Source organism: Magallana gigas, chromosome 9 (assembly GCF_963853765.1).
Source record: "Magallana gigas chromosome 9, xbMagGiga1.1, whole genome shotgun sequence".
Classification (NCBI taxonomy): Eukaryota; Metazoa; Mollusca; class Bivalvia; order Ostreida; family Ostreidae; genus Magallana; species Magallana gigas.
Genome location: NC_088861.1, coordinates 33520411 through 33536750, shown reverse-complemented (window position 1 = coordinate 33536750; position 16340 = coordinate 33520411). Strand labels below are relative to the sequence as shown.

The following is a 16340-nucleotide window of genomic DNA, read 5'->3' as shown; positions in this document are numbered from 1 at the left end:
TCCTGATCCTGATAATAAAAATCTTGCACTTGAATTGATTCCCAATGACCTATTTTTTGTAAAGGACAGTATCCACAAACAGAACCTATTAAAAGAGTACCGAGGATATGATTCACAGCAATTTACAAGAGAGACGAAAAATAAATGATTAAGAGTCCCCGTCTCAATCATTAACAGGAACGTAGCATCGTTTTTAAAAGTGGGGGGGGGGGGGCAGACTCATCCAAAAAATCTTGACGAGCACACACCCCCCCCCCCCCAAAAAAAAAAAAACGGAAGGAAAGGAGAAAAAAAAACACCTTTCCATAATCATTAAAATCCCAATCCGTGGATTTTACTGTTCATTTCCTTATTTTCAATTTTATTTTTTACTTGGTCCCAAAATTCTATTTTTTATATGTAAATTTAAGAAAAATCATTGAAGCGACAAAAACGCCCCCCCCCCCCCGATACTGAGTCCCTGCATTAAAACTAGATGATATCCCGCACAAGCTCGAATATTACATGTATCACTTACACATTGATATGATGAAATGCTTAATATCTTAATTTCTTGAATATTTAGTTAATTTTGTACATATCGTGTCCAATTTTTTTAATAACTTTCTTAACCTATTCCTTAAAATTAAAATAAAATTAACGCAATTGCAAAATGAAAAGTTATAGGAGGGGATAGGGTTGACAAATCTAAACTCATGATTTATGTAATGTACGTGGCCATAACTCTTTTTATGCAGCTTACTGAAATAAATATTTTTTTTTTTATATCAAACCAGTAAGTGGGTATATATTTTGTGCATTGTATCTCAAAATTTTGTGATTTAGGTCCCTTTTATTTTTATCATTCATCCAAATAAGAATTTCAGATAAAATACTGTTTTGAATTTTTTTTTAGGATAGGGGGGTCACCCCCTCCCCTTCATCTTCCCCGTTTTGTGCATAAATAATTTATCCATATGCATAAAGACGTATCTACACCATTTGTTTATTGTTTACAAATTATGCATAAGGTGGACAACCAATCCGTCGCGCGATACATATTTTCATAGCGGGGGGGGGGGGGGGTACAGTCCCTGAATTTTAAACTTTCTACTCTCCCACTTGAACGGTGAGCGCACTCTGAGCGAACGGTAAGCGCATTTGTTGAACGCAAATGAAAGATGAGCGAACGCAGAGCTCAAGCGGAGCGGAAAGTGAGCGGTGAACGCACGATGAACGATATGTGAACGCTTTGTGAACGCAAGAGAAACGATATATTTGGAGTGCCTCGGAGATTTTCTTTACATTGTATTTCGTCAAAAATAAGGACAAAATTATGGTGTTCCGATGGTGCCACATCGAAATTCGCACTTTCGCCTATATGGCGAAGATGCGAGAGTACAAAGTTGCGTAGGCGAAGGTGCGATGGCAAAGGAGCGAAAATGCGATGGCGAAGCGCGAAGATACGAAGGCGAAAATGCGAAGTTGCAAAGGCGAAGGAGCGATACTACTATCGCTCTTCGCCTTCGCACTCTCGCCTTCGCGTCTTCGCACTTTCGCCCTCGCCTTTTTATAATTGTGGAGCTCTCTATCGTTCAAAAACAATTTTAGCTGTATAAAATGTCATCTGAGGCAGAAGACGAACTTTTTAGAATTTATTTCCAACAACCTCTGCATTTTGCTGTGTCTGGCATGCAAAGACCGTTTCTTTCATTTTGGAGTTCCGAATGAAAACTGACTGAACGATAAGTGAACGCTGAACGAACGGCGAACGCTTTGTGAACGCACTATGAGAGCTTTGTGAACGGTGAGCGCCAACGGAGCGGAGCGGAGAGCGCAAGTAAACGCACATTGAGCGCACTATGGGAAAGTACAACGTTTCAGGGTTTGTAACAAGGACAATTCTTTGATCATGTCTCCAAAAGGTGGGTGGAGGTTCCGAGCGCTAGTTTCAGTAACTTTACTATGTGATTGTATTCAAATTAAATTCATTCTTCCCAAATCCACGCATGACTTGTGTTACATACATTGAGTACAAAATCCGTTTTCTGAATTTTAAGAAGATTCCCCGTCTAATATTTACATGTAGATCTAAGTAAGCCTTTTGCAATTTCCATTTTATTTAAAAAAACTAATATGCAGCAAATTATGTCTGATCGAAAATGACATTAATAGATCCAAATAATCTTATGGTGTGAGAAAACAATACACGCAATCTAAATTTGATATAAACATGATAAGTATTATGACATGTATTCATATATACATGTATATGCATGTACACACTGCTGTCTACATGCATTTACCTGGGTAAGAAATGCAAGAAACAAGTATAATTTTAAAATATCAAATCACGTGAAGAATTGAAAGTTTATACACTATGCATAGACCATTCCTATGTTTCTGCTTTGAATACCCCTGTATATCCCTATATATGATTTAGTATACATAAGACAGCTTCGGTTTACTTCTTATGTTTTGTCTTAGAGTGGTCATAAGATATGTCTTAAGACATCCTACATCTAGGACATGTCGTAATGTAGATTTTAAGATACTTTCATGAACATTGCCACTGGTATTTTTTGTTTTTTTTTTTTGCTATTGGCAAAATGTCTATGTGCCTACTGGTTAGGTCTAACTTTGCAAAAAAAAAGTGGGGGGGGGGGGCTAGGAGGGGGGGGGGGGCTCAGCCCCCCCCCCACCCCCACTTTTTTTTTGCAAAGTTAAACCTAACCAGTAGGCACATAGCAAAATAGAGGGTTCAGCCCCCCCCCCCCCACTTTTTTTCGCAGGAAATATAATTGTTCATTAATGTACCCCCCCCCCCCGGATGAGGAAAAAAATTTAAAGGTAGATTTGTTTTGGAAGTATAGGTTTACTCCCCCCCCCCCCCCCCCCCCCCCCACGGATTAGGATTTTCATGATTTTGGAATTAGGTTTTTTTCTCTCAATAATTCTGAGGATCAGTCTAGCCCCCCCCCCCCCCCCACTTTCAATTTGCTTCCGACGCCAGTGCATACAGTAGTTAACTAGCAGCGAAAGTAACAAAATTATGTGAGTCCCTCTCTCTCCCTCTCAATATTCAGGCGCGAATGCAGGATTTTTGGTTTTAAAAAGGGAATTACACATGTACATGTATGTGAAAAATGTGCATGTTAATAGAACTAAACATTTGGGGTGGCAACGGTAGGAGAAAGCGTTGTATACTATACTGGTATATTCCTATATTCCCGAGGATGGTTGGGGGGGGGCTAATTCAATACTTCATACTGTTCATGTATGTACTCCCTATATCTCTGCAAGCTCAGATGAATTGGGAGGGGGAGGGCGAGGGGACATACCACTATAACAACCCTCTATATCATTCTATAAAACTGCATTGTCTTTTGGAGGCAGACTGCACTTTTTAATGCAGTGTATTCTGTATTATAAACTGATCACGTACTTGCATATTTCTTATTACATATGAGGTGGGTCAGTCACGTTTTGTCCGCCGTCACATTATGTTCGCCGTTGCCTTTTTTTCCAAAACAAAATCGTCACGTTATATCCACTGGCGGACATACGTATACATGTAACTCTGAAAAATACAGTGGCGGCGCACAGAACGCGTTCGTATGTGCAAATTTTTATTAAAGGCATCAGAAACAATTCTGTTTTTTTTGCGTGGGGAAAAGATTATGTATCTGTTTAATGCATATCTTAAATAAACATCATTTTCATTAAATGAATAAAAATTAATCCAAATGAATGATTTATTCTCAAATTTGATATTTTACTCAAACTGTTGGATTTGATGCGACGGCGAATAAATAAAAAAGAAACAAGTTGCTGTCCTTTAAAAAAAGGACTACAATACGTGGACCATTTGCATGCGTTTCCAACGAAAACGTGAAAGCCTTAAAATTATCAGAGATTCCACAGAATCCAGCCCTCTGCTTTTAACCACTTGTACGTTGTATTGCGTATACATGCATGTATAGCCCTGACTTTTTATCTCAGAATTTAAAGGATTCATACTTCTAAAATATTTATGATTTATCTATGAATGAAGTTTGCATGTATGGTATCAGGCATTCGGTGAATTCTGCTATTTGTACACACATTACGATTCGCGTTACTTTATTAACTATGCAGTGACAGCTTTGTGTAAATTAAAAAATTTCATATTTTGATGCATTTTTCTTGAGATTAAACTTTTATAGTGACATAATTATTCAATCATACTTAAATTATTAAAAAAATTAATCGGGAAGTTCTCTAGCCTCGCCTACTATAAATGTAAAGTTAAGTTACATGTGTATTCGGAAAACAACAAAACATTGCAAATTATGCTATTTGATGCATGTTGTAGTTTCGGCATAACATTAACTTATTTCGTAATACTGATAGTTCATATCACATGCCAATCACTTCTTTAAAAGGAATACCTTGTCTGTACCGTTTACCGACAACTTTACAATTACAGCGCCTTTGAACTTATATGTGTCATATGGCAAGGAATCCCGATCCCGATTCAGATAAACTTGTGCTAGCCTGGTTCCCTGAGCTACCCATTACGCACAGGAACCAGGCTAGATCATGCGCAGGCTGAATTTTCCCCATAGCATCCGGTTTCACCTCGCTTATATATTTTCTGCGTGGACCTCAGGGTCCACGCAATAAGTACATCATTCATGTACATAAAGTATCAGAAGTTGTACTAAGAATAGACAGATATTCAGCAGCACATGGACCTCCATGTAAGATGCGTCATACCTGCCTCTCGAAAGTTTCTTATTTATAAGATACAGCTTCATAAACATTTTTGTGGGTGCTCGGCAGTTCATCTCAATCGTATTTTTGTAAGGTACATACTTTTTTTTACGTAAAGACTTTTTAATAATTGCTTCTAAGTTTTGACAATTATTCAACTGAAAAGATATATATTTATATTCATTGAGTTATAAGTCACTTTCCAGGAGCATGTTTCATTAGAACATCGCAACGTAATGTAAATTGCGTAAAATTCAGCAATATCTGAGAATTTCAGAAAAATTCCTTGCCAGAAGCTCAGTAAAGAGGGATGTAATGATACGGAATTTATCCGTCCGGGTTTTTAATTTTACGTTGTCCTTGTTCTGTTTGTTGTGTACATCCGGGAAGACCCCCGCATTTGTTTATAGGCATAATTGCCATCTGTGCTGTATACAGGCCCAAAGAGTATGTTTTTTCTTATGCAAAATGTCAATCACTATCTAAATATTGTATATGCTAAGTGTCATTCTTTGTCAATCCTTTATTTTTGCATAATTCTTGTAAATCATATAAAAGTGCACAAACGCACATGGCGTTGACATCATGTAAAATCTGGATAGGATATTTTATGAAACATTATTTTGGTAACAATTTTGATTATATCAAGTCAAAAGGTCAAGCGATATAGAACAGTATAAATATTAAATGTAATATGTTTAAAGGTCATAAAACTCCTTTTTCGTGCATTTTCATAATTTGGCATAATGTATGTCATGGATTGGCGATTGTATAATTTGTGAATTGTTTATGAATTGTCTGTTTTGTGTAATTATTTGTAAGACGGCTTATTTTCCTTTTGTAGCCTCTTACCCTCATGACAGAGGAGGCCAATAAACCTCTTTAACAAAGAATTGTTGAAGCTTGTTTGTGCACAGTAAGAGGTCTGGATAAATCAACACAGCATGGCTGATGGTGAAAACACAGAACAGATAACAGAGACCTTTGAGACCAAAAGAGTAAGAACACTCACCGCTCCTGCACAGGAAGAATATGAAAGAAGAGTGATTAAATTCACGACAGATCTTCGGAGCATGAAGAATGACTTGGATGCTGGTGCCGCTCAAGTAGATGAAGTAAGGAATGATCCGAATTCCTTGAAAGCAGTCAGGGAGCTTATTCAGAGTTGCGAGACCGCATATCGAGAACTTTCTGGAAAGTTTGTAGATTTCTTAAGAGCCACCAGGACCTACGACAGTGAAAATGAAGAGGCGTCACATTATGTTATATTCAGAACTGTTCTTTGTAAATTTGATCTGATAATGCGAATAATTGATACGTTATTGAATCCGCCCCCAGCATCAAAGGGCCATCACTCTGCAAGACACTCGGTAAAGTCTAACGCAAGTTACCTAGAGATGAAAGAAGCAGAATTACGAGCCGCAACAGGCAGAACTCGAAACAAAGCTAAAGGCAATCAAGATAGAAGAAGAGATAGAAACGAAACAGGCAGAAGTAAGTGCATTAAGAGAGAACAGTCTAGACCTGAACCTCCCAGCCGAGGATATCGTCTCACGGACACAGTTATACATCGAGAGCTTGCCAAGGGGACATCCGACACAACATCATGGGTCATATCTCACTCCCTTTCAACAAACTATACAAGAACTTCATCAAGGCTCCCCACCAATGCAGGCACAACCTACCAGACTGTTTCATGAACCACAACAACAGCCAACTGCTCAGATTGCAGACTCTCTACCAGATCTACCTGAATTCTCCTCATCACCGTTACCTACGATGTTACCTGAAACTAATCAACATGTTGGGAACAATGACTCACAGCCACGTGCTCCCATGGAGACCCAAACGATAAACTCTCCTATGAAACAAGCTAATGCAATTACATGTATGGACATGACAAAATTCCTTCTGAAAAAGGATCTTATCCTATCCAGGATTACCAAATATGATGATAATCCCAGTTTGTTTCTTACTTGGAAACTCACCTTCAAGAACATAATGCAGGAGATAAGTGCGACACCTTCAGAGGAACTGGACGTTCTTGTAAGTCATCTCGGCATTGACTCGTCAAGACAGGCAGCGACCATTAGAAAATACAATGTTGACAACCCAGAGACCGCCTTAAAATTGGTGTGGGAGAGACTTGAAGAGCGATATGGGGCACCAGAGCTTATCGAAAGCTCCCTAAGACGCCAGATATCTTCCTTCACAAAGATAGGTAACCACGATTTAAAGAGACTGTACAATCTAGTGGATTTAGTCGAAGAAATAGCCTCTGTGAAACGTCAATCTCAGTACGCATCACTGTTTGGGCACTTTGATTCACCAACCGGGATAAACCCTATAGTCGCAAAATTGCCCACGTATCTACAAGATAAATGGACCGCAGAGGCTACGAAGTAAAAGAAGCGGGAATCGGCTGTATATCCACCATTTACATTCTTTATTGACTTTTTGAAGGACATTACTAGGATGAAGAATGGTCCCAGCTTTAACTACTCGTACTCTGATGGTGAAAAGCCCTTTGTGAACCAACCACGGAATTTCCGTAATACTGTAATTGCTACTAGGAAAACAGAAACCCACAGTTCACCAAACAATATCCCCATTGAAAACACTGAGGTACACAGATGTCCTCTTCATAACTCTAATCATTCGTTGAATGAATGTAAAGCCTTTCGGTCAAAACCAATGCCCGAGAGGAAGAGGTTTATCATGAGTCACGGTCTATGTTTCCGATGTTGTGGCCCTAAGAAACACCGAGCAAAGGAGTGTACGAACAATGTAAGATGTGATGTTTGTAATGGATCTCATCCTGCCGCTCTTCATGAAGACAACCGTCGCCATGAGGGGGAGAAAAGCAAAGGTACTATTATGCATGAAAATGAGGCACGTGTTGAGATGGTATTGTCTACCTGCACCCAAGTTTGTGGAACAATTCCAGGAACAAGTAAATCCTGTGCAAAAATAGTTCCTGCTAGGATCTATCATGACAGTTTGAAACAACACTCAAGAACTGTATATGTGCTCATTGATGACCAGAGCAGTCATTCACTGGCCTCACCCTCACTTTTCGATGCATTTAACCAGGACTACCCCAACCATCAGTACACGCTCATATCGTGCTCTGGATCCTTTACAGCATCTGGACGAAGAGGTACAGGTTTCGTCATTGAGTCTCTGGATGGCAAGTGTTCCTTCAAGCTTCCTATGCTCATTGAATGTGCAGAACTGCCGAACAATCGAGAAGAAATACCATTCCCCCGTGTTGCTAAGGGCTATTCTCACCTTGAGGACATCTCAGACAAGATACCTGACCTGTTGGAAAATGTGGAAATCGAACTTCTTATTGGAAGGGACCTCATTGACGCCCATATAGTGCAGGATCAAAGAAAGGGATCGTGTGGAATGCCGTTCGCCCAAAAACTTCCCCTTGGCTGGGTGATTATCGGTCCTGTGTGTCTTGATTCCCTTAATATTCCAGAGAAGATAAATGTGAACAAGACTCATATATTACAAAATGGTAGGCCTTCACTACTTCACCCATGTGATAACAGAATACAGATAAAGGACCACATTTTCATTAAGACTGAACATGACGAAAAAATGGCTCTATCAATAGAAGATGAGAAGTTTGTGGAACTGATGGACAAGCATTTGAAAAAGAATGCGGATGGACAATGGGAGGCACCGCTTCCATTCCGAACTCAAAGACCGCCCTTGCCCAACAACAAACTACAAGCCATAAATCGGGCGTCAGCACTTGACCGTAGTCTGAGGCGAAACCCAACAAAGAAAGAGCATGTGTCTATGTTCATTGACAAGATATTTGAGAAAGGACATGCAGAGGAAGCTCCACCTTTACCTGACAACAAGGAACGATGGTACCTTCCTATGTTTGGTGTATACCACCCACAGAAAAAGGACTCAATTAGAATGGTGTCCGACTCCTCTGCAAAGTTCAACAACGTCTCGCTCAATGATGTTCTACTTAAAGGACCTGACATCACTAACAACCTGCAAGGTATCTTGTTACGTTTTCGCCGTGAGGAAATTGCAGTTATTGGAGATGTAGAACAGATGTTTCACAACTTTAAGGTGAAAATTGATCATCGAGACTACCTGCGCTTCCTTTGGCATCCAGAGAACAACTTAGACCTGCCTTTGAAAGAGTACAGAATGACGGTTCATGTTTTTGGAAACCGTCCGTCCCCAGCTGTTGCTACATACGGAATACGTCGCTGCGTCGCCCACTCGGACCCTGATGTGATCGACTTTGTATCCAACAACTTCTACGTTGATGATGGACTCCTCAGCTGCCCCAGTGAGGAAGTCGCTGCCGACCTGATGAAGAGAACTCAGCAGGCTTTGAAAGAAGGGGGACGACTAAAACTTCACAAGATTTCTTCGAATTCAAAATCGGTGCTGATGAAGTTTCCCGCTGATGATCTCGCCAAAGACCTTAAATATTTAGACATTGGGAAGGATGACTTACCTGTTCAGAGAAGTCTCGGTTTATCATGGGATATCAACGCTGATGTCTTCACCTTCAAGATATCTTCAGATCAGAAGCCATATACTCGGAGAGGAGTTTTGTCGACAATAAACAGCTTGTTCGATCCCCTTGGATTTGCATCGCCAGTGACTGTGCACGGGAAGATGTTATTCCGCCAGATGCTATCAACTTCCAGTGAAGCTGACTGGGACAGTCCCCTTGATGATTCCTTCCGACTGAAATGGTCAGCTTGGGTCAACTCTGTCCATCATCTTGAGGATGTCAGGATTCCAAGAATGTGTTGCAAGTATTCTGTTTGTGAATCGCAACACAAGGAAGTGCATATTTTTACTGACGCCTCCAAGGATGCAATAGCTGCAGTAGCATTTCTGAAAGTATGGAAGGACGAGGAGAACAGTGACATTGGTTTCCTAATGGGCAAGGCCAAAGTGGCCCCAACACATGGCCACACAATTCCAAGGCTGGAATTGTGTGCAGCAGTTCTTGGGATAGAGATAGCAGATATCATCAGAGAACAGATGGATTTAGAGAAGAAGAATTTCAAGTTTTACAGTGACAGTCAGATTGCTCTTGGTTATATAACCAATGAGGCCAGACGATTTTACGTCTATGTTGCAAATAGAGTGAGTAGGATTAGATCGTTCAGTGAACCTGATCAATGGCAGCATGTTACTACTGACCAAAATCCGGCAGACTTGGGTACTCGATCGTTCGATGCCCAAGAACTCTCTCAAAGTATGTGGCTGCGAGGACCAGCATTCCTTAGGGAAGACAACCTCTCCACTACCTTTGTGGGAGCACACGAGAACTTTGTTCTCATATCAGATGATGATAAGGAAGTTAGACCTATTGTTGCAGTCAACAGAACGACTGTGAAGGAAGAAACATATAACTCTTTCAAGACCCGCATAGAACGATACTCCAACTGGATCAGACTAGTTCGTAGTATAGCTATATTGAGGCATGTTCTGCTCACGAAGGACTCCTGTGAACATTCGCCCAGACGATGGCATTACTGTCCACAGTCCTTGAATTCAGGCACCCTGAAATCAGCTGAGATTCATATTTTGAAAGAGATACAAAGATCTGAATTCAGTGAAGAGGTGGAATGTCTCATCAAAGAGAAACCCATTTCTAAAGGTAGTAGCATCATTTCCTTGGCACCATTTCTGGACTCGGATGGGTTACTACGCGTTGGTGGTAGGATTTCTGCTGCACAGAAATTAGTTGGCTTGGATGTACATCCTATAATCATACCTAAGAAATCCCACATAGCCACCTTGTTGACCAGGCATTTTCATGAAAAGGTGTCTCACCAAGGTCAAAAGATTACAGAAGGCAAGATTAGGTCATCAGGATTTTGGATAATTGGAGCCAAGCGTCTAATAGCCTCCGAGATTCATCATTGTGTCACATGCCGCAAATTGCGAGGATCATTCTGCAAGCAGAAAATGGCCAACATTCCGAAAGATCGTTTGACCCCGGGACCTCCGTTTTCATTTGTCGGAGTTGATACTTTTGGACCTTGGGATGTGACAGCAAGGCGCACAATGGGAGGATTGGCCACAAGCAAGAGATGGGCAATTCTGTTCACGTGTTTGGTATCAAGGGGTATCCATATTGAGCTTGTGGAAGAATTGAGCACGTCCTGTTTCATCAATGCGTTAAGACGTTTCCTGTCTATAAGAGGTCCTGTCCGTCAATTCCGTTCAGATAGAGGAACCAACTTTGTCGGTGCGGTAAACGAACTACAGATGGTTCATCAGTTTGTTGAGAAGCCTTTGGTGCAGAGATTCCAACAGAACAATGAGTGCGTATGGATGTTTAACCCTCCACATGCTTCCCACTTTGGTGGAGCCTGGGAACGCATGATCGGTGTGACCCGCAGAATCTTGGACAGTATGCTTCTACGAAATGGAATGAAAGGTTTAACTCATGACACACTTTCTACATTTCTAGCAAAAGTTTTTGCTATAGTGAATTCGCGACCACTTACCACTATTACGGAAGATGCCAGTGACCTATCCATCCTTACACCTGCAATGATACTTACTCAGAAGGTAGGACACCTACCAGAATCATTACCAACCATTGAACCCAAAGAATTGTACAAGTCTCAGTGGCGTTACGTTCAATCTCTCGCAGATGAATTTAGGCGAAAATGGGAACATGAGTATTTATCCACCCTCCAAGTTCGACGAAAGTGGATGTCAGATGAACCCAGTTTAAAGGAAGGAGATGTTGTTTTGTTAGAAGAGTCGGATAGCTCAAGGAATCATTGGCCAATTGCACGCGTAACTAGAACCTTTCCTTCTGCTGATGGACATGTACGTGAAGTTGAAGTGCGTGTAGTTAGGGGTGACACTGTATCTCATTATGTTAGACCGATTCACAAACTTGTGCCACTAGTCTTGTCTTGATTGTATTATATGAGTGTTGTATGATACACTTCATCATTTTGTTGGTCTCATTTTCATAAAAGGCATGTATTTTATAATTTTTATTTCTTAAATAGTGATTTATAATCAGAAATCAGAGGGGGAGTGTAATGATACGGAATTTATCCGTCCGGGTTTTGAATTTTACGTTGTCCTTGTTCTGTTTGTTGTGTACATCCGGGAAGACCCCCGCATTTGTTTATAGGCATAATTGCCATCTCTGTGCTGTATACAGACCCAAAGAGTAAGTTTTTTCTTATGCAAAATGTCAATCACTATCTAAATATTGTATATGCAAAGTGTCATTCTTTGTCAATCCTTTATTTTTGCATAATTGTTTTAAATCATATAAAAGTGCACAAACGCACATGTCGTTGACATTATGTAAAATCTGGATAGGATATTTTATGAAACATTATTTTGGTAACAATTTTGATTATATCAAGTCAAAAGGTCAAGCGATATAGAACAGTATAAATATTAAATGTAATATGTTTAAAGGTCATAAAACTCCTTTTTCGTGCATTTTCATAATTTGGCATAATGTATGTCATGGATTGGCCATTGTATAATTTGTGAATTGTTTATGAATTGTCTGTTTTATGTAATTATTTGTAAGACGGCTTATTTTCCTTTTGTAGCTTCTTACCCTCATGACAGAGGAGGCCAATAAACCTCTTTAACAAAGAATTGTTGAAGCTTGTTTGTGCACAAGGGAGGTCTTTAATTAAATAATTACAAACACCTGTAAGATCACTTTCTTTGTCGGCACAGCGGGAGGCTACATTCTGTTGAATTCGCTGGGTCTTCACACCAGCGGGAGGATAAACATTGCTGACCTTGTGCAGGACAAGAGGAACCGCGTTTTTTGTCTCCTTATCTCAATTCAAAATATCCTCTATATCCTAGCGACCTTATCTTGTGTGTTTGCAATTTGAAAAATATCCACCTTGAAGTTTTTTTCTAATGATATTTGAAGAAAGTGCTAAGAATACTAAGTATATATTTGGTTATATACATGCATATGTTTTCTTAGTGGCATTTTTCAGCAATGTGATACGAGTGTCTCAATATCATGTGTGTTAACCCTCCCCAGAGAGAGAAAGAGAGAAAGAGAGAGAGAATTCTTCACCGCTCTTGGATGTCGTAAAATTCCCACATAGACACATGTCAAAGTCAGCAAGATCGGCGAAAGAGATAAAGAAAGGAAAAAAAAGTGCATAGATAATTTGCATAGAGAGAGAGAGAGAGTATTGATCTAATCAAATTTCTGTTTATTCTGGGAGAAGATTGTTTAGAAAATTTATGACAATTAATTGTTTGTAACGATTCAATCCTAGATTAAGATTAACAAGTTTCCCTTAAAGGTTACATGTAGGTTATCATTATGAATAGAATGATGTATTATGGACTAGTGTGGTTCATAAAAGTGGGTCGGAAAAACTTGTAAAACAGGAACCAATGATCGCTGAAAAATATTGCGCTTATTTTTAGCGCTATTCAACAAATAAATACAGTTAAATGTAGCTAGATATAGTATTTTATTTATTTTGAATTTGAAATGCACGGCACATTCAACAAATAACGGTTGCATAAAGACTTCCTGCTGTGCCTTCCTCTGAAACATTATACCATCAACCAATGGAAGGCTGGGTGAATGGGGCATGCACAGAACAGTTTACAGTGCGAATGATCAACATTCTAAAATACGACATACGGATTAACAACAACGGATTTTTGAATTACCACGAAAGATAATGATTCATCTGTTTGAATAATGACCGAAATATTGGATATTGTGTGTGAAAGAGAAGAAAAGAATTATATATATGGATGCCGATGGTTGGATAAATGAAGAAAGAAAAAAAGAAATAAAGACAACAAATGAAGTCGGCCTAGTTATGGTAAGTAATACACTACATCAACATGAATACTTGGAATTTTTGTGAATATGTTACTTAACCGTGTCCACAATTAACTGCAGAAAAAAATGCGGAGTTATGACGATTGCTAAAGTTATGGAAGTATAAACATTACAAATGCAACAGCTATATCTGTATTATTGACCTGGCCTTTATACAAGTACCTTGTAGCTAAGGCACGTAGCATCGGGGGTGAGGGTGGAGTAAGGATGAGGGTGGCAGCATCCCCCTGCTTTTTAGCGCAGTAAACAATTTTTTTTTAAATCTACATATAAAGAGGGAAATTATAATGGAGTTCTCTCCCCCTTTTTTGTGAGAATGTAAAAAATTAATTGAAAGGAAGTTGGTGTTATATGAAGTTATAGATATGCTATGTTCTGACCCCCCCCCCCCTTCCCACGGATTAGGATTTTTATGATTTTGAAAGTTCCCTTTTTTTGCTTGTCAAGATTTTTTGGATGAGTTTGCCCCCACACACTTTCAATAACGATGATACGTGCCTGTAACTGCTGTCATAATGGTTTTTTAAAAACATTAAGTGTTTTTGATTTTATTTGTTCTAAATGTAAGTCTTTAACACGCGCGAAATAAATACTAGACCCATAGATGACAATAATGTCTCAAAACCACCTTTCTTCAAAGAGAAAAGAACGAGAAGGTGCAAAGGAAGGTGCACTAATCTATCCCTTCGCCTGACGTAATAAATGGGTTGGGTTGGATATATATATATATATATATATATATATATATATATATATATATATATATATATATATATGATATCAAAAAATATATTCAGCGATATGCTCTCCTTGATAATTTCCTTAAACATAATTGAATAATTTCAGCATCTGGATGTCACTTGCGGGATCCAACACGTTATCAAAGAAGAGATAAAGTTTCAATGAATATGAAGTTTAATTCTAAAAATAAGATTTATGTACAATTTAAATTCATTGACCATATGCAAAGTGGTGACCAATGGAAAAAATATGTAGGGAATTCCATTGAAAAAGAATAGTTAATCACTAGTGTAAGTATACATAGCTATTTTTTTCTATAGTTTCAGTGCAGTGAAATTTATTATAATATGCCTAAAAAATATCTTGTTATTTACAAAAATAATCAGGAAAATGATGGGAAAATACACAAGGAGACAGGAATAATCAATCAAACTAAATCATTATATTTTAACCACTATTGTCGCTTAGCCAAAATAACTTACATGTAAGTGAAGTATTGTAGTTTGTTCACAAGTATAAATGGCGACACTTGATCTGCACGCGAATTTAGCTTACTTTTTTCAGAGGTCGGTTAACGGTTTTTAGAGATATTACGAGGCTTTTAAAGCAAAACCTTGTCTAGAGATATCGATGGTACTAATCATATCCACAGACCTTGTGAAAGTAAGCTTAAGATTAATGAGTTCAAAAATTAGCTTTAGCTATTAAGCCACGTGAATTGCAACTTTTCAGCACGTAAACAACTATAACTACCATTACTAAAAGATAAGACCCAGAGACGACAAAATCATTCAAAGACAGCAATAAATAAGTAGGATTTTGCATGAATTGAATCTTGTTGCTATATTAACATGTAGACCCATATTATGATAAAACCTTTGCATTACAAACATTTTTCCACCCATTTCACGTCCAACAAAAACCGAATAACCGTTATAATTCGGAAAATGTGCAAAATTGATCGATGGAATATTCATTCTCCGTGTGCGCCCAGACCCCCGCCGAATGTACATCTTAAGCGCCCACTTTCTTTAACAGATTTAAAATTGACATACGCGCAATGATTTTGTTTTGTCACCTGATGCACTCAGTATGCCAATATGGTCATGCAGTGTTAATATACACGTAAAATGGTTGAAACTCTTCTTCTTTTTCTCTACTGAAACTGAATGAATTTTAAGAAAGACTATAAAGTCCAAAATTATGAATTCAACAACCACAGGGTAGGGTTTTTTATCGCAGGGTGTGGCTAGAATTCGCGTTATCGGGTTTAGGAAATTTTTCTGCAATTTTCGCTACCTTTATATAACCTGTATGAATGATCAAAGTAATCATACCCTCGTTTCTGTTCGTATAAACACCATTCTTTTAACAAATTGATCAAATGATTGTCAAAAGTAATTAAAAACTATTTAAATTACAATTCATATACATCAGTAAGATGTATATGTATATGATTATTTCGTGCAGTCCGTGATTTTTCCTATGTCACTGTAGGTTTTGACCAATTGATAAGAGGGTTGGGTAGATTTCAGTTAATTGAGTGTCTACATAGCTATATATTTCATATAGGATGACTGCACTTGCCGCCGGGTTTTTGGCCCCTTTTGGTCGCTTCTGTTGCGTTTATTTCTTAACCTAGTTCCACTTTTGTTAAAATTTTTAAAGAGTCTAGTCAATTTCCAACATGACTGTGATACATTAAGCTCTTTCTATGTTTTCCTCCTTATAACTTTCGAAATAAAGGAGATTTTTTGCTTATCTGCCCTTGATCAAACATACGATTGATATTAATATCCATGAGAGGTGGAGCTGACATTATCAGAATGGTACTAAAATTAGACTAACATGAATAACAATGCCATGTATAAAATTTATGTGATCACTCTTTCACCATAACCCTATCTATTCCATATGGTACAAGTATACTATGAAATATGGTTTCAACAATTAGACCACGCCTATGTAAGTACAGAAGACTTTA

At 38.6% G+C, this 16340-nt stretch overlaps 1 protein-coding gene across 2 annotated transcripts; it reads left to right on the top strand.

The window, feature by feature from the left end:
* Positions 1-5116: 5116 nt before the first annotated feature.
* Positions 5117-12933, top strand: LOC117688731 (uncharacterized). Of its 2 annotated transcripts, XR_010709735.1 has the most exons (3): positions 5117-5181; positions 5579-11935; positions 12333-12933. XR_010709735.1 is itself a non-coding variant. In XM_066072180.1 (2 exons), the coding sequence occupies exon 2, from the start codon at positions 7210-7212 to the stop codon at positions 11671-11673; it is 4464 nt and encodes a 1487-aa protein (XP_065928252.1). In that variant the 5' UTR covers positions 5117-5181; positions 5579-7209; the 3' UTR covers positions 11674-12192. The 2 variants fall into 2 exon arrangements, 1 of the variants encoding a protein (XP_065928252.1); XM_066072180.1 differs by lacking the exon at positions 12333-12933 and having other exon boundaries at positions 5579-12192.
* Positions 12934-16340: the final 3407 nt, after the last annotated feature.